A 26158-nucleotide genomic window follows, 5' to 3' on the forward strand; every position below is an offset into this window, starting at 1 on the left:
AAAAGAAATATTGAACTTTTCTTAATCGTGACCGAAACTTGAAAAAAATAAATAAAATTATTTCTTTGAGGTTATCTTCAAGAAGTCAAATTTTGTGCATTTGTTTTGGTAGTAATATTCGTCTAAAATGAGTTCTAAATCTGAAGATTTTGTAGGAGAAACTTGGGACTATTGTCTCGCTGATTCACTTGTGAAATTAGGTATTTTATTAATAAAATTTTGGTTCCACAATATTAATTGCATTAACATCAATTCTTAGTGCCGGTTTCATTTCTCTTCTAGAAAATATTTTTCTAGATTAATTTAAAATATATATATATTTAATATTTATTCTTTGTTACTGCTTTCTTGTCTTATCATTGATAGTTATAAGAAAGCCACAGATTATAATTAATACGTTTCCACAATATACTTGGTGCAATATTTTACAAAATTCATTGGAACCTTATTAGTGACACAAAAATCCATTCAACCTAAGTATGTCTTAAGAAAGAAATTAATTTCCTGTGTTTCTTAAAATTCCTATATTTCTGATCAGAATTTTCAATAAAGAGAATTTTTCTTCTATCAGTACCCCCAGATGTATGATTTGTTATGGGAACAGAGAGAACTTTGTGAACATAGAGAACTATCGGAAACGCTTTTAAAAAGGCAGCGCTATCATATAAATGCAGATAAAGAAAAATATACAAAATCAAAACAGAAAAAATATAAATTTTTGAACAGAAATTTTAAAGCTAAACATCTCAGTTTTCCAATTACCCTATTTTCAAGAAAGTTTAAAGTCTACTAAAAGCCCTCTCAATTTTTTGAGTTATAATTAAAACGTCTCTAAGAACAAAAGTATTTATAAAAGAAGCTAAATAGAAACCGAAACAAAATTCATTCTTTAATTTTTAAATGAAAGATTTAATGCTAAAAATCTCGATTTAACTATCTTACATTGCCATATTTTTTTTAAAAAGTGACTTTAAAAGAATATCGTTCATTAGATGCATCATAATAAAAATGCTGTTAAAAGGAAAAAATTTGTTTTTACTTCTGAAATATAATTTAAACGTTGAGAATCACAATTTTCTATGTTACTGGTTATCTGTCTTAGTGAAAAAAGTGAAAACCAAAGAATGAAGTCTACTAGAATGCACTATAATTAATACAGAAAAACATGCAAAAATGAACCAAATAAAATAAAAAAGTTCTCCATTTTTAATATTTAAAGTGTTGAAAAAATGACAAAATTACCTTAAAATTAAAAAAAAATATCAATACAAAACTCATTGTTCAGTATGAAGTTATCTAATTTCAATTCTTCAAATTTGGCTTTGCTATTTGTCTTACAAAATATAAATTTTAGAACTTAACAAATATGTATATGTATAAAAACAATTCTTAATAATGTATGGTAAAAAATCCGATTTTAGATAAATCTTCACTAAATTTATTCAAATTTTCTGGAAGAAAATTTTTTTTTTTTAAAAATACTTTTCCAAATAATACTTTGCCAAACATTTGCTCAGTTATTGGGCCAATCAAATCTTCTGCAAAAAGGCTGAATAGTGGCGAAATATTCGTTACATTCCTAGTTATAAACTAAGACTTATGTTAAAAAAATGTTCTCTATCTAAATATAAAAATAAAATCTAAATATAATAATTGGATTGTACTTTGTTTTAACTGTAATAAAACAAAAATTAATCTTCCTCTTTTGTATTTTTCTTCTATCAAACTATTTTTCTTTTTTTTTAATATGGTAAGTTAATTTGTGTTAAAAAAAGATATTTCGCCAGAAATTTTGATATGAATCTTGTGTATATTGTTGTTTAAGGTTCTGGATTAGCAGTTGGAACAGTGCTTTCTCTTGTCATGTTTAAAAGTAAGTTTTTTAGTATTTAAAATGCATTATTTCTTTGTTAATACTGTTGAATGTTCAATTTCATATTTTACCTTGTAAAAAGTATTCTTCCAAACTTATTTGAAATATACAGGTATGATATTCTTACCACTTATATTCCCTACTAAATGCTAAATCTTATTTTCTGTTGAAAGGGTTTTGTTTTAATTTTAATAATTTTTAACCCTATAAACTTTCTTTAAATCAAAGTATTTAACTTGCATTTATTTTAATAACTAGAATATTTATTTATTTTTAATTAATTCTATGAGCAAATTTTTTAATGTTAAAATTTACATTTAAATGGACTTTTGTATTATGTAATACAGGTATGATAAAAAAAAAAAAAAACATGAATTTTCCCATAGTTTTTTTATTATTTCAATTTATCAAAAAAAAAATTCTCATAAATTGATTCTGATATTCGGATTCTGTTTCTTTTTTTTAAAATAGTTTTGCAGTTTCTAATTTAAGACATTTAAAAGTATTTAATTTTATGCAAAGATATTACAAGGTTTGCTGTCAATATGTATGTCTAAATACTTTGGCATGTGGCCCTTCACTCAAAAAGGTTATGTACCCCTACTTTAAAACAAAGTGGAACCTTCTATATTTCCCCAAACTTATAGAAAATGAATATCCTTTTGTCATAGATGTTAATTTATTACACTCATTGTTGTAAAATTATTAACACTGAAAAAAAAGAACATGTTCAAACCTAAATTTCAAAATATTTTAAATAAATGATTGTATTTATTCATTTTTCTTTTGCATTGTAAATATTTGCATTGTTTGGGCAATAAGTACACAATTTTGTCAATTGAAATTTTTTATACTTCTTTTAAATTTATTATTTTTTACTTCCATTATTTCTTTATTATATACCTTCCATACATTTTCAAGTAATTAGGGTGACCCGGGGTAATTCAGGATCACTCTGTTTCTGGGGTAAATAATGATCACATAAGTTTTATTTTAAATTTTTTTCTTTTTTTTAAATTTGAGACATGGACAAGAATGCTTGTACACTTTACTAAAGTATAACTACATTTACTTAAGAATAGTTTTTTGTTTAATCTAGCAATATAAGCATCTTTTAAACTGCTTTCTGTATTTTCAGTTTCAAAGTGTGCACATTTCTGCAAAGATCCCTCTCCTTCTCTTAATAATAAATATTTTGAGTTACTTTCTTTTTCTTTGATATGAAAATAGTGTAAGCTTTTGTTTAATTATTTCACATCTACTGCAAACATTGTAATTGATTATAGGAAACTATATCAAATGTTGTTCCCTACAGATGTTTCTTAAATAACAGTTCATATTTATTAAGTGGAACAACTATAAAATATATTTTAACTGTCATCACAAAATTTGTTTTTAACTATGCACAAGACTGTATTCTGATTTGCACCATTTCTGGTTTGTCTTACCTTGCTTCTATCTTAATTTTATGTGTGTACATTGTTAGAATAATTTTTAAGTTTATAAATTAGCCTAGTATAAATATGGTGAGAAATTATAAGTCTAAAAAGGATACTAAGCTTCTAGAAAGCAAAAATAGTGAATTTCTTTTAATGATTGAAAATGAAAATTTAAGTGTGAGAGCTCCTGCCAGAGCTGTTGACGTACCTTACTTAACACTTTCCCTTAATAAAGTTAAAAAAAATCCAGTGAAAGTAACCCGTGTGGGAACTCTCTTATATTTCAGCAGAACATGAGAAAAAGTTGACTGATTGCCTAAAATGTATGGCACGGTGCAAAGATTTTTGGAAAATTTAAAGTGTTAATCTTTCTTCTTGCTTTTAAATCAGTCGTTTTATTAGCTGCTTAAACATATCTTTTTGGTTTATTTGTTTGATCTTGATGTCTTATTTATTAATTACCATTATGTAATAATTTTTTAACAGCCCCTTTAGAATAAAAACTGGTGATCAGTAATTACCTCAGAAGTGATCAGGAATTACCCCAGAAATGATTAAGACCAGGGGTTATTCCTGATCACTAAAAATTTAAAAGCTTTTAAATTCTAATTAGATTTTCAAACAACAGATGGTGGCATAGGACTAATCTCATATAGCTTCAAACTTCCAGTAAATATTAAAATTCTATCTTGAATAGTTTTTTCACAAAATAGATGTTTGCATTTTTTGATCAGCAATTACCCCAGGTCACCCTATATGACATTTTATGTTGATCTGCATTCTTTTTATTTACAATGAATGGTGTCATAAAAAGAAAGCGATGTATAGCACGCCCAAAAAAAAGTGGACCAGTCTGAATCAAAATAACTTTTGATCAAATGACCCAATCTTCACATTCTAGGACTTAGCCCTTAATGATTCAAATGTGCTAAGTAATTAGTTAGGTCGCACGCAAAAATGTATTTTCTCTAAATAAATATACCTTTTCCCCCCTCAATATATAGGGTGTAGATACAATCTAGGACATATGGTCCTAATAGTTTAGTCGGAAAAGCAGTCACACCTTATATTTTGGGGTAGAAAATCTGAATCTGTCAAAAAAAAAGGGCATGTTTACTCAGAGAAGGTACATTTTTGTGTCTGATTTCATAACGTAAAGTATTGTCTGCACTATTTAATTAGCATATTTGAGGTCACCCACTTGAACCATTAAGATTGAGTCTTAGAACACTGTTTGTGCACTGTTCAAATACTACTAATATATTTAGCAGTTCTCATTTTATTTGGTATTTTCATTAAACATAAGCTACATTTGTTTTTAATTTACAGATGAGTTTTAAAAAATTATTGTACTATTTGTTTAGAATTGAATTGTTTATGTTTGTAACAAAAATTTATTTGCTGTTTTTACCTTTAGGAAAGAAATGGCCTATAATATTTGGTATGGGGGCTGGTCTTGGAATGGGCATTTCAAATTGTCAGCATGCTTTCAGAGATCCTCATCTAACTAAAATGTTGAATTATAAGGTATGTAAAAAAGATTATGAACATTTAGATCAGTATTTATTATTTAAAAAGTAGAATTGGTATTTTATAAAATAAATGAATAATTATATGCTTTTACTGAATATTTCTTATTTTGGTTATTTATAAAATGCATTTTATAAGTGTGTAATAAATTTTTAAAACCACGATTTTATAATTCTACAGATCAAAAAAGTTAACTACCTTTGATTTATACTTTTTTTAATTTAATTGTTATTTGTTGTTAAATTTTTTTTTAAATTACAAATTTCTTTTTAAAAAATGTTTTTAAATAAGGTTAATAAAAGAATGCTCTGAAAAATTATAGGTTGTACTATAGGAGTTTTTTTAAAAAATTACCCTTGGAAATGTATCTTATATACAGATGAAAAAGCAGGGAGTAGATTTTCCGGAGTAAATTATTGATTTGAAATACGGGCTGTACATTTGTTATAACAGCTATTATAAAAACATTTTGAAATGTTTTTATTATATATTGAAAAATCAAATATATTAAACAATATATTTGAAATTTGAATGTTATTTTTTGCAATTAGTGTATCTAAATTAAAATATACAGATGGATTGCTATCCATGTAAGAAAAATAGACTTCTGCCTTATTTGGATTTGCTAAATATACATTTTATTCTTCCGCATTAAAATAAAATGTAGTATTTTTGGGGTTATCTTAGTATTAGTCGTAATGTTTTCCTCTCTCGCATAGTAGGTATGATAAAAGATTTTCATATGTAACTAAAGATTGGAATTTAAATACTATATTGTTACTTTTATTTAACAAATTTTTTTCTCCTTTTTTGTGGCTGCGGTATGATTATTTATTTTTATTCTTTCTTTCAGTTAAAAGAAAAAGATACTAAAAGTGAAAAGAAGGAATCTTAGAAAGAATATCATAGTTGCAAATTATAATAAATTTATGTTTTAATAATATTGTTTGTAGTGTTTTGTAATGTTATAAATAAATATTTAACGTATAAATATATTAATATTTTTTATGAAAATAAACAAGTTTTTTGTTTACTATGAAAATACCATTAATTGAAGTTGTAATTATCCCTGTTGGTTAATTTGTTTTACTTTTTTTTAACCATAGTTGTGAATTAATGGGCAGTTTTTTTTTCATTAAAGTTTTTATTACCTATTGCCATTAAAAGTACACAATTGAAAATGGAAATATTTTTAACTAATTTCAAGTTTGACCTTAGAATCAAAATAACACCCTTTTTCTTACTTAATACATATAGTAGACAATTTAACAAATATGTTACTTAGCATTTTAAAAAAAGTTGCTTGCTTGATAATTTATGAAAGTTAAGAATTATGAGTCTTCAGATAGATGTTCTACTTCTAATTCAGTTAACATAGATGAGTCGTAGTTGTTTCAATTTTCCTAATGAAAAATATTTTGTCCTAATTTTAAATTTTTTTCCTGATATTCAAATAATTTTAATGCCTTTCTTTAGGAAGAAAAAAAATTTACCTTTCAATGGTCATTAACTTAATTTTCTGTCTAAATCATACATATATGCCTATGTCTAAATCATACATATATATAGTTTAAAAAAAAATTTTAAAGTTACTTATCAAAAATCATTTTTTGTTAGATTACTTTTTTGAAACAAAATTAGCATGCCTTTTATTATTTTTATAAACTACAAATTTTTCTCTTATTTTGATAAATGAGAATTAGTTTTGAAAATATGCACATAGAATGAGAGGGTAATTAAAAATAGTATGAGAGGGTAATTAAAAAATTTTTGAAGATGAAATTAAGTTATTACATAATACTACATATAGATAAATTTTTAGTTTTAAATGAAACCCTTTCAATACTCTAAGTGCCCTGTCCTTTTATATTCTTAAAGAAAACTCTCTCTCTCTATATATATATACCTTTTTTTTTTTTGTTTGTCACTTAAGTGGGCTTAACCATTACATTTTACAGAGTCTAAGCATTTGTTTAAATGTTGCTTTGCAGGAAAATAAAGCATCAGTTATAGGTAAGATTTTTTTTTAGGAGGGTGACTTTTAAATTTTTTAAACAATGCTGAGTTATTAGATTTTTGTTTTAAAATTTTATTTCTATTTTATAATTCTGCGTCCTTTTATATATTTACTTATTATATATTTTTTTTTATTCGTTAACATTAAAAATTTGATAGTAAAAAGAAATAAAATTGCTAACATTAAAACACTGTAAATTGTTAACACTGTACTTTACACATTTGCACAATTTTATACTGTTTATGGAGATTATTTTGTATTTTATTTTACAAATGCAATTATACGGCTTTGTTCTTTGCAGCAATATATCAGATATTTTCAATCTTACAATTAAGGTATCTTTATAAAAGATGCTTGTGTTTAATTCAATAAGATTTTAATATGTTACTATGTAAAGCGGAATCATACCCACATAACTTTCCATGAATTTCATATTTAAACTTTTGTGTTTTATCACCACTAGTGATAAGATTCTGAAAAAATAACTACAATATGTACAAATCAAAACTTTATTTACATATTTCAATGAAAAAAATTGAAACACTTTTTTACAATAACATTTATCAAAATAGTAATAATTGTTGTAACAATATAAAATGTCATTTAAAAAATATTTGAGCAATTCATTTCTCTCATAAAAACGTCAACATTTTTTTTTTTTTTAAATTTCTGAAAGTTCTGTGTTACAAAATTTTTTGAATGGATAAGTATTTGGTAGATGTTTTTAATTTGAAAACAATAATTTTAGCACCAAGTTCAAAATGAAAAGTATATAAAAATATTTTATGGAATGTTAAGAAAATGATGGATATATCTGAACACTTTTTAATTTAGAAATCCAAAATTCTATATATTTCATTGGAGACAATAAAGTAACAAACAAAACAAAAACATAAAAAATAGAATTTTTGAAAGACCAAATTGTACAGTATAAAACAAACTAAAAAAATGTGTAAATATATATTTTAGAATCTTACTAAAGTGATCAGTAAATTATCAGTTCCTGGTAACATTAATTTTAAAAAAAAATCAAATGTAAGTAAAACACAAGTGTTGGTTCTATGATGGTTTGGATACAATCATATTTTGAATTTGGATACAATTTTGATCCATTTTTAATCAGGATGACTTTCAAATAAGGCACTTGACTTCCTGAAGTTTAATTTTCTTTTTACACCTAAGAAAAAAAGCAGTTACAATTTTATAAAGGGAAAAAAATCTGCAAGCTATACAAATTCTACTAAACAAAACTGGTGGTTAAAGTTCTGAAAATAAAATTCAAACTTATATAATATATTTTTTAAAAGAAAAAATTTTATATATTTTGCAAAATAGAAAGTTCATAAAACTAATCACAATAAGTGCAATGTATTTTCCATTACTGCTAAGAATAAAAAAAATAAAATAAAAATGGCAATTTAAATTTTTAATACATAACCCTTATTTTGAGTTTTATTTTAACACTTAATTTGTCTAGCGAATTCTAAGAAATATTTTGAAGACTGAACATATCAATTTTACAGCTAATTTCCCATGGATACAGGAAATAATTACTTTTTTCAAATTTGAATTTGACTTTTAGAATAATTCTAAACGTTCATTTTAAATAGAATTAATAAGAGAAGTTTTATTCAGAAAATAGAATTTTTTTTTCTCTTTTTGGTATGAAAAATAAATAACATTTTGTTTGATGTTTTTGATTGGAAACTTCAGTTCTTAAAAAATCAAATTATTGAGGTTCTGTTAATAGAAATTTGACTATATTAGCACTGCTTATTTAAGTTGTTTTTTTTTCATTCTTTGTTTTTCAATGTATCACTCATATGTTAACAACCAAGTAAATTAAGTTTCAAAGAAATCAAAATTGCATGCCATAAAAATGAGTCTTAATTATCTTTTTAAAAAATATTACTCACAAAACATATTTAGGAATTTCTGATTAGTTTTCCTTCCTGACTTCTAGAAACTCTACCACTAGCAAGAAGTTCCAATGCAATCGGAAAGATAGTATGTTCTAATACTTTAACTTTTTCCTGCAAAGTTTCTTCATTATCATTTTCGTCAATATTTATAGCAGCTTGCTCGATGACTGCTCCAGCATCAACTTCAGCCTTTATAAAAAATTTAAAAAAAAAGCAAAAATGCTATAAGATCAGCAATAATACCTTTGATTACAAAATATTTTACAAAAATATCTTAAGGTTTAACTTTTACAAAAAATAACAACTAGCTTAAAAAAGCTGCTATGGATTCAGTTTTTATGTCATTTAATTAATCTTTATTTTAATAAAAGCATAAAAGATTTCATCCATTAGTCTTAAATTAAAAAACAACAAATTATAGACATTTACCAAGTACAAGTGTAATATCAAAGCAAAAAAACATTTTTGTACACATCTTTTTTAATAAAATTATATCACAGACAGTTTTGTATCAGAGTTTCACAGAATTGTATCACAATATTTTTTTGAACATGTTTTTGGACAAAATTTTTTTTTTTTTTAAAAAATTCAAAAAGGGAGAGGTTTAAATCTTTTGACATTTTAATTGGTACAAAGAAATTATAACATTTAAATATTCAAAATGCTGTGGTACTACCACTGCATTTTGAATATTTAAATGTTATAATTTCTTTGTTTTTGTAAAAAAAAGAAAAAATTATTGATATTAGATTGAAAAAAATTAAACATTTTTCTGATTTATTATGGGTTTGTATATTAACAATTTAACTGGCACATCTAAAGAATAAATCAATGAAGGAATACAGATATAATAATTTTTTCTTAATACATTTATAGATAAGTTTTTATCTATTTATTTTTTTTTAGAAATAATCGATAAAGTAAAGATATTTTATTGTGTTGCTTATTTTTCATAAACATTTATTGTTTTTACAAATACATGTGAATTACTAATAAAAAATTTGTTAGAGGCTGAAGTAAAAAATAGTGAATTTCTATAATAATTAATAACAGTTGTGAATCACAATGGGTTTCGTAATCCTTGAATGTTTGGCTAATTCAGATGAACAATAAATTTTTTATAAAGGTCATGAGAGACAAACTCTTTGCAAATTTGTTGTTAAAAAAAGGCTTTTTTTTTTCCTTCTTTAATCTATTGCTGATTAGAATTTCATTAATATTTTCTTAAGTTTTTAAATTCTATTTATTCATTCTATACTCACCTCCACAAAATGTACAGTGCATCCTGTAATTTTAACCCCTGCCTCAAGAGCTTGTCTATGAGCTCTAACTCCTTTGAAAGATGGCAAAATAGCTGGATGAACATTTAATAACTTCCCTTGCCATAACTGCACAAATTCCTCTGAAATTAATGATGCAAACATGTTGGAATTGAAGTAAATAAATTATTTTGCAAAGAAAATAACCACAGTATGCTTATATTTATACAAGTGAAAATATTTAATTTTTATTAAAATAGTAGAAATTGAACTTTAGATTGCTACTTTTTTCTTAAAACCAAATACAAAATATTTTATAGCTTATATTTTTATAAATGATATTTTAGCTTGATGTTTTAATGTTACTCAAAAATGTTTGTTTGTGATATTATAATTTGTTTTGTAAATCAAATTTAAAAAAAGAAACAAAAAAAAACATAATTAGTGATTATAAGTAATAAGATTATCTAGATATGAAAGATGCCAATAAAATGTGATAGTTTAAAAATTATCAAAGTGAAATTTTGCCCAAAAAAGAAAAAAAAACTCTTTTTGAAATTTAAACCAAATTTCATAAAGCACCAGAAATTAACTAGGTTGCAATATAATAAACACTTAGATATAAATTTAAACAAAAAAAAGTCGTTTTAATGTAAAAATTTACTGATTTTTTTTAACAGTTTATTACTCAGAATTAAAATGTCTACTAAGCATCTAAAATAAGTTTATCAAACTTTTTTTCTTTGATCAAGTGTCATATTATGATAATTTTATCGATTCCACTATAACTTAGAAGTTACTTAATTGCCTTTGAAGACAAGACAGCAATGAGTTTAGGTTTTAGATCAATTTACAATAACTTATGATTATTCCTCAGTGTAAGGAAAATTTAATAAGTCAAAAATTAAAAGACTAAGAAAAATAAATTATATTCAATATTAACATAATATTTTTATTTTTAAAAAATAACATTTTTAAGTTTTACACACAGCATTCTTTGTAAGAAAAACGTGTAAAATTTCTTTTTCTCTCTGCATATAAATTTTCTAGACATAGAATATTTTGTATAGATCCTTAAAGTATTTGAACAATTTTAGTTAATGAAATTTTTTAAAAAAAAATCAAAATGTTAAAATTTTACTAAGTATGGAAATGCTGTTATACATTATATTTCAGCTTCTCCAAACTTAGAAATTGTAATTTTTAAAAATTAATTAAAAGTTTTTTTTAAATTATCAAAAACCAGTTATAAAATTTCTTCTGTTTGTTATATAATTTTTTCTATTCATTTTTTGGATGAGGTTGCACTTTGACCATTTGTGCATTTTAAAAAATCTTATTCATTTCAACTAAACCAATACCATTTCCATATTATTATAAAATATTTAAATAAAATTTATTACTCGTAATAATTCATGTTAAAGAAGAGGAAATTAATAAACATTATTTTTTTAAATCTTTAATATTAATCATTTTGAATGTATTACTTGAAAGTATTCTCATAAACCCAGCTAGACACACTATTTCTACTCCAGCTTCTTTTAAAAGAGAATGCACGGCCATATCAAATTCAACTCTGGTCTTGAATCCTTTATGACTAAGAACCTACGTCAAGGAAGACCCATTAAATAATACAGCAACAGTTCGTGAAATTTTTAGATAGAAATCATACACATGCAAAATAAGATCACAATAGAATTTTATATTTTAGTTTGCAAAATATATTCTAGTTTCTTTTTTAGAAATTCTTTGATTTTTATCAATTATTAAAAAAACTTAAATATAAAATTTTCAAAAAACATTTTCACGAGATTAAAATCAAAATCAATCCATTTATGTTATTGTTCAAGCCATTAAATAATAAAATACACAAAAATTCTGATTTCTTATTTATTAAGTTTCAAAATAAAAATCTTTTACCGAATAAATAATATGAAAACTGAAAATTGTCTTCTTTTTTTTTATTCTTCGACCCCTATTTCTAAATTTATGGCTTTAAATTTTTTTTAAAAAACAAAATAAAAATATGATTTCAAAACAAGTGATTATAAAGCAATCAAATTTCATTTAAAAATGTAACTAATATTACAATGGATTAAATTAACCTTAACCATAAAAAAAAAATATTAAATGGCAAAATAAATAAATGGATAAATTTAAGTTAAACAAAGGTTCAAAAAATATTAAAGCATCAAACAGTGTTATTTAAATCAGTTAATTTATAATACTGCTATTGGAAATAACATAAAACAAAGCAAAATTAAATTTAATTAATTAAAAACACATAAGTGGAAGTTATAAAAAACTATATAAAGTTTAACAAAAATATATAAAATGAAACAAAATTTTTAAAAAAATATTCAGAATCACAGATGCTAAATAAATTACTAGTGGAAAATGGAAGAAAAATATTACTTATTAGAATGAAATATATCAAAACTTTTTATTTAGTAATAAAAAATACTGACTAAAACATTAGACCACAAATTTAAAAATGATAATGAAAAATTGCTGGTTTAGTTAACACAGTTTATCCAAAAATAAAGATATAGATCAAAAGCTGGTCAAATATTAATTTTATTATATATTCAATTTCAGTAATAAATAATAAATGCTAATACCTTTGTTGGAATGAGAGCATTATGAGCTCTTTTTAAACCTGCAACATCGGGAACATTTGAAACAACCAAAACAATTTCAGCTTGACTGCAGTTGTAGGGATTTTGGGTATGATTAATAAGGGCTTGAAGATTTGTTCCTAGGCATAAAATAAAAAATATAGCTACAGTTGAGAAAAAAAAATTTCTAAAAACGTATTTTAAAAGATTTTTCATTAATTTAGTTTACATTCATTTAATTTAATTAAGAGAATCATGTTAAAAGGAAATTCATATTTTTTATCCAAATATTAAATTAATTTTGTAATAATATCAGTTATTTATACAAAAAATAAGTAATTACATAAGTGCTACAGGTACAAATACAAAACAACAATATTTAAAGCAATTTAATTAATATTGAATATGATAATTATTATCATATATGTACTAACATATAAATCTCATTAATCATATAATAGATAAATAAAATAATAAGATGTATAGCAATAGCAGAGAATTATAAATAAGCGTAAGTGGCATGAAATGGTTTTCTATGTGGCAAAAAAGCTTCTTATAAACGAACAATTCTTATTAATGAAAATGAAATAAAACTTTTTTGTGATACACAAAAGTAAGAAATTTTTATTACAATGAATGTAAAATATCAAATGGAATGATTCTGAGACAAAAATTTTGAGAAATTTTTAATATTCTAGCATTTGCAAACTTCAGCATTCTTGTTAAAAAAAAAAAACAAATTCCATTCACCAAAAAATAAATAAAAATATAAACTATGACACAAAACAATTTTTTAAGCTATAAATAATAATAAGGTTTTAATATAAAACAATTATAACCAATAAGAAAATTAGACAAATAAACTTAAATAAATTTTCTTGTTATTCTTCTTTGCCTATCTGTCAAATTCAGTATATACTGCGAGTAAATAAAGAAAATATAGTAAAACCTGGTCTAATAATAGTAATTAATTTATTATTAGAATGAAAAGTGTAGGAAATTATTTCACAAAAATCCTTCAGTCATAAGAAATATGGAATAAGCAGTATGTGTTATTTTTTTTTAAATCTATTATTTTTTTACATGTACTGTTAACTCACATTAAAATTAAAATAAATTAATTTTTTTTCCTAATAAGTTTTTTTTTTACTGTATGATGAAAATTATTTTAAAAAAATACCTGAGCCTGATATTAGAACTCCAACTTTTTTCTTCTTTCCTCCTTTTTCTTCTACACTAAGATTAGAAGACAATTTAAAGTTCTTCACTTCTACTTTTTCTTCTCCTGAAAATGAAAAAAATATTTTATCACAGTTTTCAATTTGCATTGTGCATAAATTTATAAGATTTTACACATTTCGCATCAGCATTTCATATCACAAAAATGTATATAAACATATGGATTAAATAATTTTATACGCAGATAGCATCTAAAAGTTAATTATTTGGGTTGTTCACTGAAGTCCACCAAAAAAGTTCATGAAATCAAAAAGAAAGTAATTTCGTTTTTTACCAACAGAAGACTTGATTATATTTTTTCACACTTAAGCCACATATAATCATATACACATAATCAGTTAACACACATACACATAATCATTTACATAATCATAATCATTCATCACATAATCATAATCATTTGTCAGCTGGCATAGCAAGTCTTGCTTGTGAAAAAGTTTGAGTGATTTCATGCAATAGTTTTTGGTTGGTGCCCTTTCAAATATGGAAAGTAAAAAACAGCTTTTTTGGCATATTTCGCTTTTAAGGTTAAAATGGTATTCAAACAAGAAAAAAATTAGTCAATGTGTATGGAAGATGTATTTACAGTACGCAGTGCTAAAACAGGTTTGCAAAATTTCAATCTGGCAATTAAAATGTACCACGTCAAATGAAGCTGATGAGAAACAATAAAAGCAAGCATTTATTGATACAAACCAACAAAAAATAACTGGGAAGTTGTTGAGAGATAAAATTTTTCAAATTCGTCTGTCCATGATCATTTGAAAAACCTCAGATTTAATCTCAAAGCTCAATATATGGGTTTCTACCGTGAAAAAAAAAATCTCTCCTAAAGAAAAAATTTGTGCTGTTTTGAGTAACTGTGCTATCTGTAATTTGCTTCTCAAACATCAAAAAAATTAACCATTTTTGAAGTGTATCATCACTAGAGAAAAAAAATGAGCTGCCTTAAACAAAATAGGCTGTCTATGTTCCGATTTCTACATAATTTTTTAGACAGTAAAATCTTTAAGGAGGAGGCCAAAAATGCATGGATCAGTTAGTTTTTCTTCTTTTTTTTTTGCCATCAAAGAATAAAATTTAATGAGTGTGGAATCATGCTACTGCCAAAAAGATGGCAAAAGGTATTAAACCAGAATGGACAATGTATGATTCAATAAAATCTTTTTTCATGAGAAAATCGTCTTTATTTTAATTTTTTAAAAAATGAACAAATTACTTCCCAAACATCCCAATAAAAAGATGAATTATTCTCCTCAGAAGGTTCCCAAATTTTAACACATCAAACATGAAGAAGTAATAAAATAAATGATAATAACAATAAATATTATACATATAAACATGAAATCTGTATAAAAGATACAGAGCAATAATTCCTCTCTCGTGAAAAGCACTAATAGTGAAAAAAATATTTATTTCAAGACATATTGCGACTTTTTTGATGAAAGCAAAAATTTAGTTTTCTTTTTGTATAAAGGAAGGCAAGGTCAAAAGGCTTTTTTCTACCATTCTTACCCTTATCCTTTTTTGTGATGTGATTACAATGATTTCACTAACCACCATGCTTATCTCTTTATTTTATCACCTCATCGCTTATAGCAATTTCAATAAACTTAACGTGAAGTTTTAACAAAACAGATTACAAGGATAAAAGTAAAACGAACGAAAATATTGAGGGGCGGATACAGAAATTTTTCCTGGGGGGGGGGTCATAGACTCAGATCCCCCCCCCACACACACACAATGAATTTATTCGTAAAAAATGTTTTTTAAATATTTTTTTTAAAAAAAACTGGGGTTTTTAATGCTAGTATTCTCATATATATTTTTTTCATAATGAACAATACATAAATAATTCAAGTATTCAACATCTTTAAATGATAAATGTAATGCGTTTTTACATAATTAGATGGAAAAAATATCNAACTTAACGTGAAGTTTTAACAAAACAGATTACAAGGATAAAAGTAAAACGAACGAAAATATTGAGGGGCGGATCCAGAAATTTTTCCTGGGGGGGGGGGGTCATAGACTGAGATCCCCCCCATAATTAATTTTTTTATAAAAAAAAAATTTTTTTTAATATTTTTTTAAAAAAAAAAAACTGGGGTTTTTAATACTGGTATTCTCATTTATTTTTTTCATAATGAACAATAGAACAATACATAAATAATTCAACATCTTTAAATTATAAATGTAATGCGTTTTTACATAATTAGATGGAAAAAATATCGATTTTTCCGACCTACCTAGGTGTATATGCCCCCTTGAATAATTTGTAAAATATTTTATTTCTTTTGTAAACTATTAAAAAAATGATTATTTTTACTTTTTTTTTCAATCCCCCCCCGCTGGTTTTGCACTGAAAATATTAAAGGTTTTTATAGTAACTCACCTTCTTTTAATTGCTTCACACAACCGATTGTAAAAGCCTTTTCTCCACTGTTTCTTAAAGCTTTCAGAACTTCATTTTCATATTTCTTTTCCAAAATCAATGCCATGCCAATACCACAGTTAAATGTTTTTAACATTTCTTTTTCTGACATTTGACCTTCCTTTGCAATCCACTGGAGTACAGGGGGCATTTCCCATTTATCCCCTTCTAAAGCAACTTTCAATGATTTGGGTAAAACTCTGGGGATATTTTCAGTTAAACCACCTCCAGTGATGTGTGCGGCAGCTTTCAGCAAGTTTTGTCTCATGAGTGGCAACAAAGATTTAACGTAGATTTTTGTGGGTGTTAATAAGGCTTCCCCAATGGTTGTTGATTTATCTAATGGAAATGGGTCTCTGTAACTGTAATTTTTCAGTTCCACTATTTTTCGAACCAAACTGTAACCGTTACTGTGAACACCAGATGATGCAACTCCAATGACAATGTCTCCTTCTTGGATATCATTTGATCTTGGTAAAAGATTTTCTTTTTGAAGAGCTCCCTCAGCGTAACCAACCACATCATAATTTTCACTATTTTGAATGCATTGGTTAGCATTAAAATATATATCTGGCAATTCATTGATTTCACTCTCTGAAAAAAAGTTTTTATCTTAAACACTTTAGAATTGCAACATTGAATTATTAAAACAATATTATTAGGCAATAACTAAATAGCAGAAGAAGAATATAATCTGATTAATAATTTTGAACTTTAGAAATACGTTAATATTAAAAATAATGAAAACGTTTACTATTTATGCTAATATTTCTTTAATGGTTCAAACTTCTGAATTCTTGCAATCATTTAAGATTGATATTGTATTTTTTGGACAAATAGTAATAAGATCAAATTCTAGTTAAAGCTAATTGTAAAATTTAGAAAATGTAAATTTTAGTAAACCTCTAAATGTTGTGTTTACGATATAAAATTTATTTTTGAAGAGATCCTACATTGCGTCTAGTTTTTAAGTTTTAAAATTATCAATATCTGAGCTAGTAGTCTCAAAAAACAAACAAAAATCTAGTACTATTAATCTAATAAGTAAGTCTGAAATTTATTTAGCTGCAATACAAAATGATTTTAAATTACCATTATAAAACGAAATTAGCACATTATTTTAGATTTATAACAGCTATAATTTTTCTCACAAATAAAAGTAATGGTAATAGCTGGTAGCTTTTTGAAAATTCACAGCATAAATATCATACATCAAAGAAGCACAGTATGAAAAAGGACTAAGTTTCAATAGTCTACAATTTAAAACACTAATATTTTTAAAGCACTTAAAATAATTGAGCACATTTTTAATAAATATTTTAATTTTTATTTCAATGAAAAAAATTAGTAAAATAATAAACTTCTATGTTAAATTATATTGCAACTCTTAATGATTATGATTATCTTAAAATCATAGTCTTTTCCAAAATACAATCACAGATGAAAGGTCGTGCTAACAAGCATTTCACAATTCTTAAAATTTTGCATGGGTTACAATGACATATCCAATTTTAATTATGAAAGACTGGTACCAGAGGAATGCAAGTTAAACATACTGAACTGTAAAGTAGATTTCTGATTCTTAAATGAAAAAGGAAAATGAAAACATTGTTCAAGCGATGAAATTCTCTTTAATGACAATTTTAATAGTATTTTATAGCATCTCTCAGGTCCCACAATTCAAGAGTTAACTCACCAAAATATGAATGCAGAATAATCTTAATTAAAAAAAAATCGAAAAAAATATATAAGTTTCAAATTATTAAATAGTAGCAGTCGCCTTAGCAATGCATGCAATAAAGACGTATGCACACTGTTGGTTCTTGAACACATACCTACTAGGGCACAATTAGCTTGTTTGCAGCCTTCTGCAATTCCAGATATAACGCTTAATGCCAAATCAGGATTAAGGACTCCACAATCAAATGACTGCATGAAGAAAAGAGGTTCTGCACCATGTGTTAATATATCATTTACACACATTGCAACAAGATCAATGCCTATTGTATCATGCTTATCACATGCTTGGGCAATCTGTAAAAACAAATTTCAAAAAAAGAAATTAGTAAGCATGTGACATTTATTTTATGCATGTACAAGGTACTACAAAATTACAACCCTTAATATGTAATTTTCGGCTTTCTTGTCAAAAATGATGTTAAAAGTATTAATCATTAGGAGTTTTGAACTAATATTTATATTAAAAACAAAGATACTATCAAAAACTGTTGAATCAACAGCGAGGTGGATGAGATGAAACCATCGCAACATGTTTGATTGTGTCATGAAACTTGAAGATGTTTCTATTTCCTAATAAGGACATTTAGCACAACTCTGCTCTCTCTAGCAATCCCAAGACATTTTAACATTTTCGTTTTTGATTTGAAAGATTTCGGAGATCGTAAACATCATGATATTTTTAAAAAATAAATAAATTAATGCAAACTTGGATATCTATCTGATATCTTTATATAAATCAAATTTTTGATAGATTAGATAATTTGATAGTTAATAAATATTTTCAGTCATAACTTAAACATCAGATCACAAAATTTATTTTATGCATGTTTGTAATATAATTTAAATTCCCATTTGCCATTTATTTACATTCCCATATAACAAAATATCAATAAATAAAATTGAGATTCTCTTGAAATCACAAAAACACAAATTATTAGCTTAATATCAAATATTATTGCAGAATATAATATAACAAACATTTTGCTGTTGTTTTTATTATCAAAATAACAGCATTCATATTTAACAAGAAGCTTTAAAAATAGCCCATTAAATTAGCCTACTTGCTTAATCCAATTTCAAGTTTTGCAAAAGCTTTAATTAAAAAATAATTTAAGTAAATTGTTTATAGATTATCTTCATTGAGAAATAAAAATATACTGATCAACGTTGATTGTTTAGATTTACAAAATTATGCTTCATTCAATTTTTCTGGTATATCATTTAATTTGTTAAATGTTTTGTCAAGGCTTTATAGTAACTCTACAGGTACATGTCTGTAAAGTTCTTAATTTTTTGAAGTTCGAAATCTGTGTTTTTAGCAATAATTATGTATGAAAAGACCTCAGTAAGCATAAAGAAATCATGTAGCATAGAAAAGGATACTAACACTTAAAGGAATACCAAAAATGAATGCAAAGCGTAAGGAAAATTTCACACGGAGTAAAAAATCAAACAAATTTCTTGCATCTGCTAAATGTCTGACATTTTTTTTCTTTTAAATTTAGCTAAGTTTAAATCTATGATTAATGATTTTTATTTTATTGGTCAGAAAATTTCTTTGGATACTTTTTAAAATTTCTAATTATTGAGGGAGACAATAATTAGAACTACTATAAAATAGAAATTTCCATGCCATACTTTTAATAACAAAGGTTTCATCGATAAACATTCTTATAACAAAACTAAAATAAATATATGTATATTTACTTTTAATTTAGTACCAACACCATCTGTTCCTGAGACTAAGTAAGGAGATTGGTAACCTGAAGCTTTCAAATCAAATAGGCCACTGTCAGAACTTCTATCGAATCCTGGTCGACATGTGCTTTTCATTATACTTTCCACAGAATCATGAAATTTCTTATTTGATTTTTCTAGACCAGTTGCATATATTTTTGAAATAACCTCTTCATTCCTGCAAAGTTCCATTTATTTATTAGTGGTCAAGAGTCTATAATCTTTTTGTAATTATTTGAAATTTCTGAAATACGTGATACATTTATTTCTTTTAAACAAGTTATTTATGATGAGTTCACACGGTGGTTATCTTAGAAAAACAAACAAGAATATAACACATCTATTAGCAAGGAAATGTTTAAGAAAAAATTTGTTAAAAATAATAAACCAGCACCTTTTTTTTTAATATTTATTGAACACTATATTCAACAATTTTTATCACTAGTTTATAAGAAATACACTAGAATAATATAAATAATTTTAAAGTGATTTGTTATGAGTTGAATCCTATTATTTTGTTTAAATGATTTAATTGAAGTATTACTATATATAACATATAAGAAATGTATATATATGTGTGTATGTAACAAATAATTATTAGGTTTATTTGTTATTTCTGCTCACTTATTCATAAATTTGTTGTTTATAAATGTATGAATTTGATAAAATTCATAAAATATAACACAAGGGAAAGACTAATTGAATACCATAACATAAGACAGTTAAAAAAATTATGCTATATTTACAAACTAATAAAAAATAAAAAGATTTCAGAAATTTTTTTTTCAGGAATTTTTTTAATCTTTTTATGTATTATTTAAAAAGTGGAAAAGTTTAAGAACACTCATATCTGTACTTATTCTCCTGACTTTGTACTCATTTTTATAATTATGTATTAATTAATCACGTGATAAAAATGTTTATCAGATAAAAAAAAACTAAAAAAAATTTTTAAAAAAAAACTGCAATTCCTACTGAAATTTTAAAAGTTTAAAAATTAAACAAATTAGAACTGATATTAAATTTCTTGAGAATTAATATTATTTTTAATTAACAATTCTAACTACTTAAAATGAAACAATATTTTTACACATTTGAACCAGAAGTATGACGAACTAACTTTTTATTGGACAGAAACACATCAACAACTTTTGGATAGATCAACTGTTGCACCCGTCTGATATTTTTACACAATGATTCTTGAGTTGCATAAGGTTCGATTTTCAGAGCACATTGCTTCAATATTTTTCCAAACTTTCCATTTTCCTATTAAAAAATTTGTAAAAACATATAAAATATATTCAAAAAGTTACATATTAAACAAACTAATAATATATTCAGCAATATTTAAAAACAAAATTAGATGACTTAATAATGAAACACAGTTAATCAAAGTCATTTACAAAAGGGAGAATAGGATAAGAACTAACAATTAAAATGTTTGATCTGGAAGATTTTTAGTGAGAAACAGTAAAATCATCTTATACACAGAGCAGCTATTTCATTACGACTACCCCTTAATTATTTCGTTTTGCAGATTCAATTCTTCTTGAGAATGAACTCTATGAGATATTGCTAGAACTTTTGCAGTATGTGTAGAATTTTGCAGTATGTATAAGTGTGATATTTGTGTGTAGTGCCAGTACCGTCTTTACGCATGGCCACACCTGGGCAGTGCCCGGGGGCCGCAGGCACTCAAGGGGCCCTTGAGAATCTTACTTTTCATAAATTACGTTTAAAAAAGCTAAGAATAAACAACATTGCCTTATATATCTTTTGAAATAAATATATTCTATTTTATAAAGTGTGCATTTTTTTCTACAAATAGTGATTGATTATTATGCAAATATCAATAATTTCAATAGTTTGTCAACAGGAAAACTTAAAAAAGGCAACCGAAATCTATTTTTCTACGTTCCAATGAAAATTTTAGGTCCTTGGGCATTGAAAAATGTTTTAATAACTGTTTAGTTTGACAAAATAATTCATACCTTTCTTTTTAACCTTTCATACCTTTTTTTAACCTTTGAGTTTATTTAAATTTCTTATACCCTTATGTTTATTTAATTTAATTTAATTATTTTAAATAACTTCCATGATTTTGGAAATTATTTTATTATTTGAGGATTGCAACTAGTTAGCATATAAATTTTTTTTCAAATTATACATAGTTTAAAAATGCTTTTTTTTAGTTTTTGGGGTAATCAAAATGGGTCTAAATTTGTTAAAATTATTGCATCATATCTTAAAAATGATTTATTTCATATATGTGAAGCTTTTTATAGTTCGTTTTTAAACACTATGATATGTTATAGGGGTCTAAAATATTTTTGTGCCCGGGGGCCCTGCATGCTATTAAGACGGCCGTGTGTAGTGTGTGTTTTGTAGTAGGTAAGCACCTTCTAATAATATGGGACAAGACTTCACAAAATCCTTCCAACTTCATCTCGCAAATGATTAATAGGGTTGAAATCTAGTATGCAACAAAGTAAAGTCTCAAACCGATTCTTAGCGATGGCAGGATACATTATCCCATTGAAAGCAACATTCTACATTGGGATGAATCAACAGCATTGTAAGTTTTTCTTAATCAACAACAATGTTTTAGTATGATATAATGCTTTAATTAAGATAATTTTGTACACTAAATAAAAGCCCTAATTCGAAAGGCTATTTCAACCAGGAAAATATTTTTTTTTAACCACACTAGCTTTCTTGTAGCAATGTTATGGTGCAATAGTGCATTTGCATAAAATTGTCTTGAGGTTAGCATAAAGTAGTTGACCAGTGTAGAAGGTTAATTTTCATAAAGTGGATACCAGAATTTTCCTAATTCAATTTTGTAGTTACAAATCAGATAGTTGAATTAAAAAAGCCTATATAAAATAGCCTACATAAAGTAAAAAAGCCTATATATAGCAATGTTGTGGTGCAATAGTGCATTTGCATAAAATTGTCTTGAGGTTAGCATAAAGTAGTTGTCCAATGTACAAGGTTAATTTTCATGAAGTGAATACCAGAATTTCCCTAATTTAATTTTGTGGTAATAAATCAGATAGTGAAATTAAAAATAAAAAAAAGCCCATATAAAGTGCCTAACATAAAACTCAATGTTTATACAGTACAGAACCCGTTATCCGGAAATCAGAAAACCGGAAAACCAAAAAACCGGAATGAAATTCGATAAATTTTCCCGCCATTTTAAAGAGAAAAAAAAATTTTTTTCCTCATAAGATTTTAGGATTTTTCTTTCTTTTTTGAAAGATGTTTGCCTTACCATCATTTCAGAAATAATCATTAGTGTATTACCTCATCGTTTTTTCTTATTTTTAAGATTATTTCCAAAAAAAAATTTTTTTTAGTACGGTTTAACACTAAAAAAACGGCTTTTTGTAGCGATTCAGAAAACCGGAAAAATCAGTTATCCGGAATAGCGATAGTCCCAATCGTTCCGGATAATCGGTTCTCTACTGTATTATAAGGTTTGACAATTAAAATTGTACAGTAAAAATCGATTTAATAATTAATAAAGGCTTACCTGAACCAAATAAACAGTACAACCAGTGATTCTTGCATCAAAAAGTAAAGCTTCCTTGACTGGATCTGAGCAATCAAATGATGGTAACATAGAAGAATGAATATTTAAAATTTTTCCTTTCCAAACATTTAAAAAGGAACCTATAATATTTAAAAAGTGTCCATTGATGCATGCATATCAAAAAACAGATCAATAAAACCATCTTAATATACCAACACAAAAATATTAAATCAAAGAATTTATCAAAATATGTAATTAAATTCTGATACATAAAACTAGATATTATGTTTTATTTTCGGAAATTACCTATTTCAAAACAGTTTTTAAATCTGGTTTTTGATCTGGTTCGTTAAATCTGATTTTAAATCTTTAAATATCAACCCTTCGCCCACAACATTTTGAAACTGATCATTCTGGTCTACTTATACTAGCAGTAAGCAAAAAAAATAAAAAAATTTAGATGAAACATGAAATTTGGATATTGTGTTGTAAATAATACTCCTTAAGAGACTTCAAGTAGCTGACCATAAAATTTACACAGAAAAATTATTTTACGTCTAGGCTGGTATCACTTAGTTTATTCAAAATTGCTTTTACTGAAAAAAAACTTAAGCCATTATTATACAGTGTTGCACAAATATTGAATCCACACAAAAGAAATTTTGGTCATGGCTTTCAGAAATATGCTTCAAATTTATAATTAGTTATACTAGAACATGCTTTTGTAGCAAATTTAATTTCGCAATAGTACTATTGTAAATTGCACAACTATATTCTATAATAATTGCATAACTATATACTATATATACTATAATAAACTGCATAATAATTTATTATTCAGAGGAAGTTTGCTAAAAAATTCTATATATCTAATTGTACAAAGGTTTGAAAAAGCTCAAAAAAAGAAATATTTTTAAATTTTTATTTCTTTAAATAAAAATTATATTCTGTCATTTAAAAATACATTGTTTTAAAAGAGATAAAAAATAGTTTGTATCTTAACAATTCAAAATTTTACCAGCTCTATTTAATAAAATAAAATTTAAATGATTCTCAAATATTATTTTTAATGGAATTATTATTGCATGTGTGCAAAAAGTTGTTGCTTAGTAAAAAAGTTTTTGGGATATGTTCCCACTATCTCCATATAGTCAAGAATATAAAAAATCTGTAGGAAAAAAAGCATGTTTCAGAAAAAGTATGTTTTTTTTTGTTTGATTTTACAATTTATTCAATAGTTAGCAATTTTTTATTATCATATTTGAGGTCAATCCTTTGAAAAAGTAATATTGACACTTAATAAGTGAAAATCGACAAATTAGAGAAAAAGATATAGAGAATTTCTTTCTTTTTTTTCCTAAGCGTGCTAAGTATGAAAAAGATGTATAAATTTCTGTGAAAATATTAATTTTTGAAGTTTATTAACAAAACTCTGGCTGTAAATAAAATAATTGTTTACTAACTTCCAATAATGAGTTTGAGATTTTAAACCCAACTTACAAGGATCTGGGTCATTTTTATAAGAATATTATAAAATTAAAGGAACTAGTTATCTTGCAAGACTTTTAGCATATAAAATATTTAATTTTTCCATAAAATTTCCAAGAGAAATAAAAAAATAAACTTTGGCAATAAAGGACACTCTATAAGCAGATAAGCATACTTATCTCAAAAGCTTATTTTTAATGTTCTTTTTTTTTTGCAAGTAGAAATTTAGCAAATCGACAAATATTTATGAGTCAAAATGAAATGTTTTAGGAACAAACTTACTTGAAAACTCCTTTTTAAATGCATCCAAACATATCAAGTCAATATTATACGATTTCACTGCCTCATAGATTGTTGAATCTAGATCATATCCTGTATTGTTTAGAACCTAAAATTATATGTTTTATACATTTATAAATTTAAGGATAATGTTAAATCCCAAAAAATATAATGTAATAAAAAGGGGCAAAAAAGGAGAGAAAGAAGAAAAAACGCTTCAGGAAAATTTAGTACAATACTGTAAAGAGAATCAATTTAAGAGACATTTATTAACATATGATCAGAATTAAATTATGAAAATAACTCATAAAAATATTTTCTCACATCATATAATTATTCAAAATAGAGGTACTTTAAGCAAGCCAAGATTTAAAAAAGGTCCTTACCATTTAAACTAAACAAAATTATAAAAAACCAAACTCCTGACAAACAGTGGTGTTTTATTCAAAGAAAAAATTTTAGAAATTTATTTCACTCTTTTATAGATTTTTGAGAAGTGAATTTCAAAATAAAGTTGTGAATTTGTAAAGAGATTACATTTGTTTTTCTTTTAACATCTAGAGGCTTGAATATTTAACAAAAAATAAATTACAATAAAAATAAATAATTTCCAATTTTTACCTATTTATGTGTTAATTACAGTAATCTTTTTTAAATTTAATAATAAAATATATAGAATTCAATTTTATAGTTCTTCTTTTCTACAATTTATGACTCATTTTTAATCACAACTGGCAATAATAAAGTACTCTTCGCAAAATAATCTGGAAAGATTTTCCGTTTGTTCAAAATCTGATCTTTTAGCTTTTACTTTATTTTTCATTGCAAAATCTTTAAAAAATAGCCTCAAGTATTGGAATTGCTAGTACAGCAATAGCAATCAATTACCTGAATTCACAATACATGAAAATCATCATTACTCTCTATACACTCAATGAGTGATTTTCTAAAGAGTCTTTATTCAACAGAGGAGGAAAAAACAGTTTCAACAAAAATTTTATGCATATTTTCACTCTTGTTAAAATTTTTGAGTAAAACTCAAATT

General features: G+C 25.0%; 2 protein-coding genes across 5 annotated transcripts in view; one reads left to right on the top strand and one right to left on the bottom strand.

The window, feature by feature from the left end:
* Positions 1–44: 44 nt before the first annotated feature.
* LOC107443089 (MICOS complex subunit Mic10) lies at positions 45–5833 on the top strand. Its single transcript, XM_016056838.3, has 4 exons — positions 45–200; positions 1826–1873; positions 4730–4839; positions 5696–5833. The coding sequence occupies exons 1-4, from the start codon at positions 128–130 to the stop codon at positions 5735–5737; spliced, it is 273 nt and encodes a 90-aa protein (XP_015912324.1). The 5' UTR covers positions 45–127; the 3' UTR covers positions 5738–5833.
* A 1521-nt stretch (positions 5834–7354) lies between these two features.
* The window catches only part of LOC107443075 (trifunctional purine biosynthetic protein adenosine-3 Gart), a 48213-nt gene continuing 29409 nt past the window's right edge, over positions 7355–26158 (bottom strand). For all 4 annotated transcript variants that reach the window (XM_043046385.2, XM_043046384.2, XM_043046386.2 and 1 more), the window contains exons 14-25: positions 25117–25222; positions 23347–23486; positions 20929–21074; positions 19779–19986; positions 18167–18365; positions 16293–16925; positions 13839–13943; positions 12662–12798; positions 11528–11645; positions 10044–10183; positions 8776–8970; positions 7355–8036 (exon numbers count right to left, since the gene is read on the bottom strand). In XM_043046385.2, coding sequence (XP_042902319.1) covers positions 8785–8970; positions 10044–10183; positions 11528–11645; positions 12662–12798; positions 13839–13943; positions 16293–16925; positions 18167–18365; positions 19779–19986; positions 20929–21074; positions 23347–23486; positions 25117–25222 — 2118 coding nt within the window. In that variant the 3' untranslated portion in view covers positions 7355–8036; positions 8776–8784. The remainder of the gene's footprint in view (positions 8037–8775; positions 8971–10043; positions 10184–11527; positions 11646–12661; positions 12799–13838; positions 13944–16292; positions 16926–18166; positions 18366–19778; positions 19987–20928; positions 21075–23346; positions 23487–25116; positions 25223–26158) is intronic.

The sequence above is a fragment of the Parasteatoda tepidariorum genome, chromosome 10 (genome assembly GCF_043381705.1).
Source record: "Parasteatoda tepidariorum isolate YZ-2023 chromosome 10, CAS_Ptep_4.0, whole genome shotgun sequence".
NCBI lineage: Eukaryota > Metazoa > Arthropoda > Arachnida > Araneae > Theridiidae > Parasteatoda > Parasteatoda tepidariorum.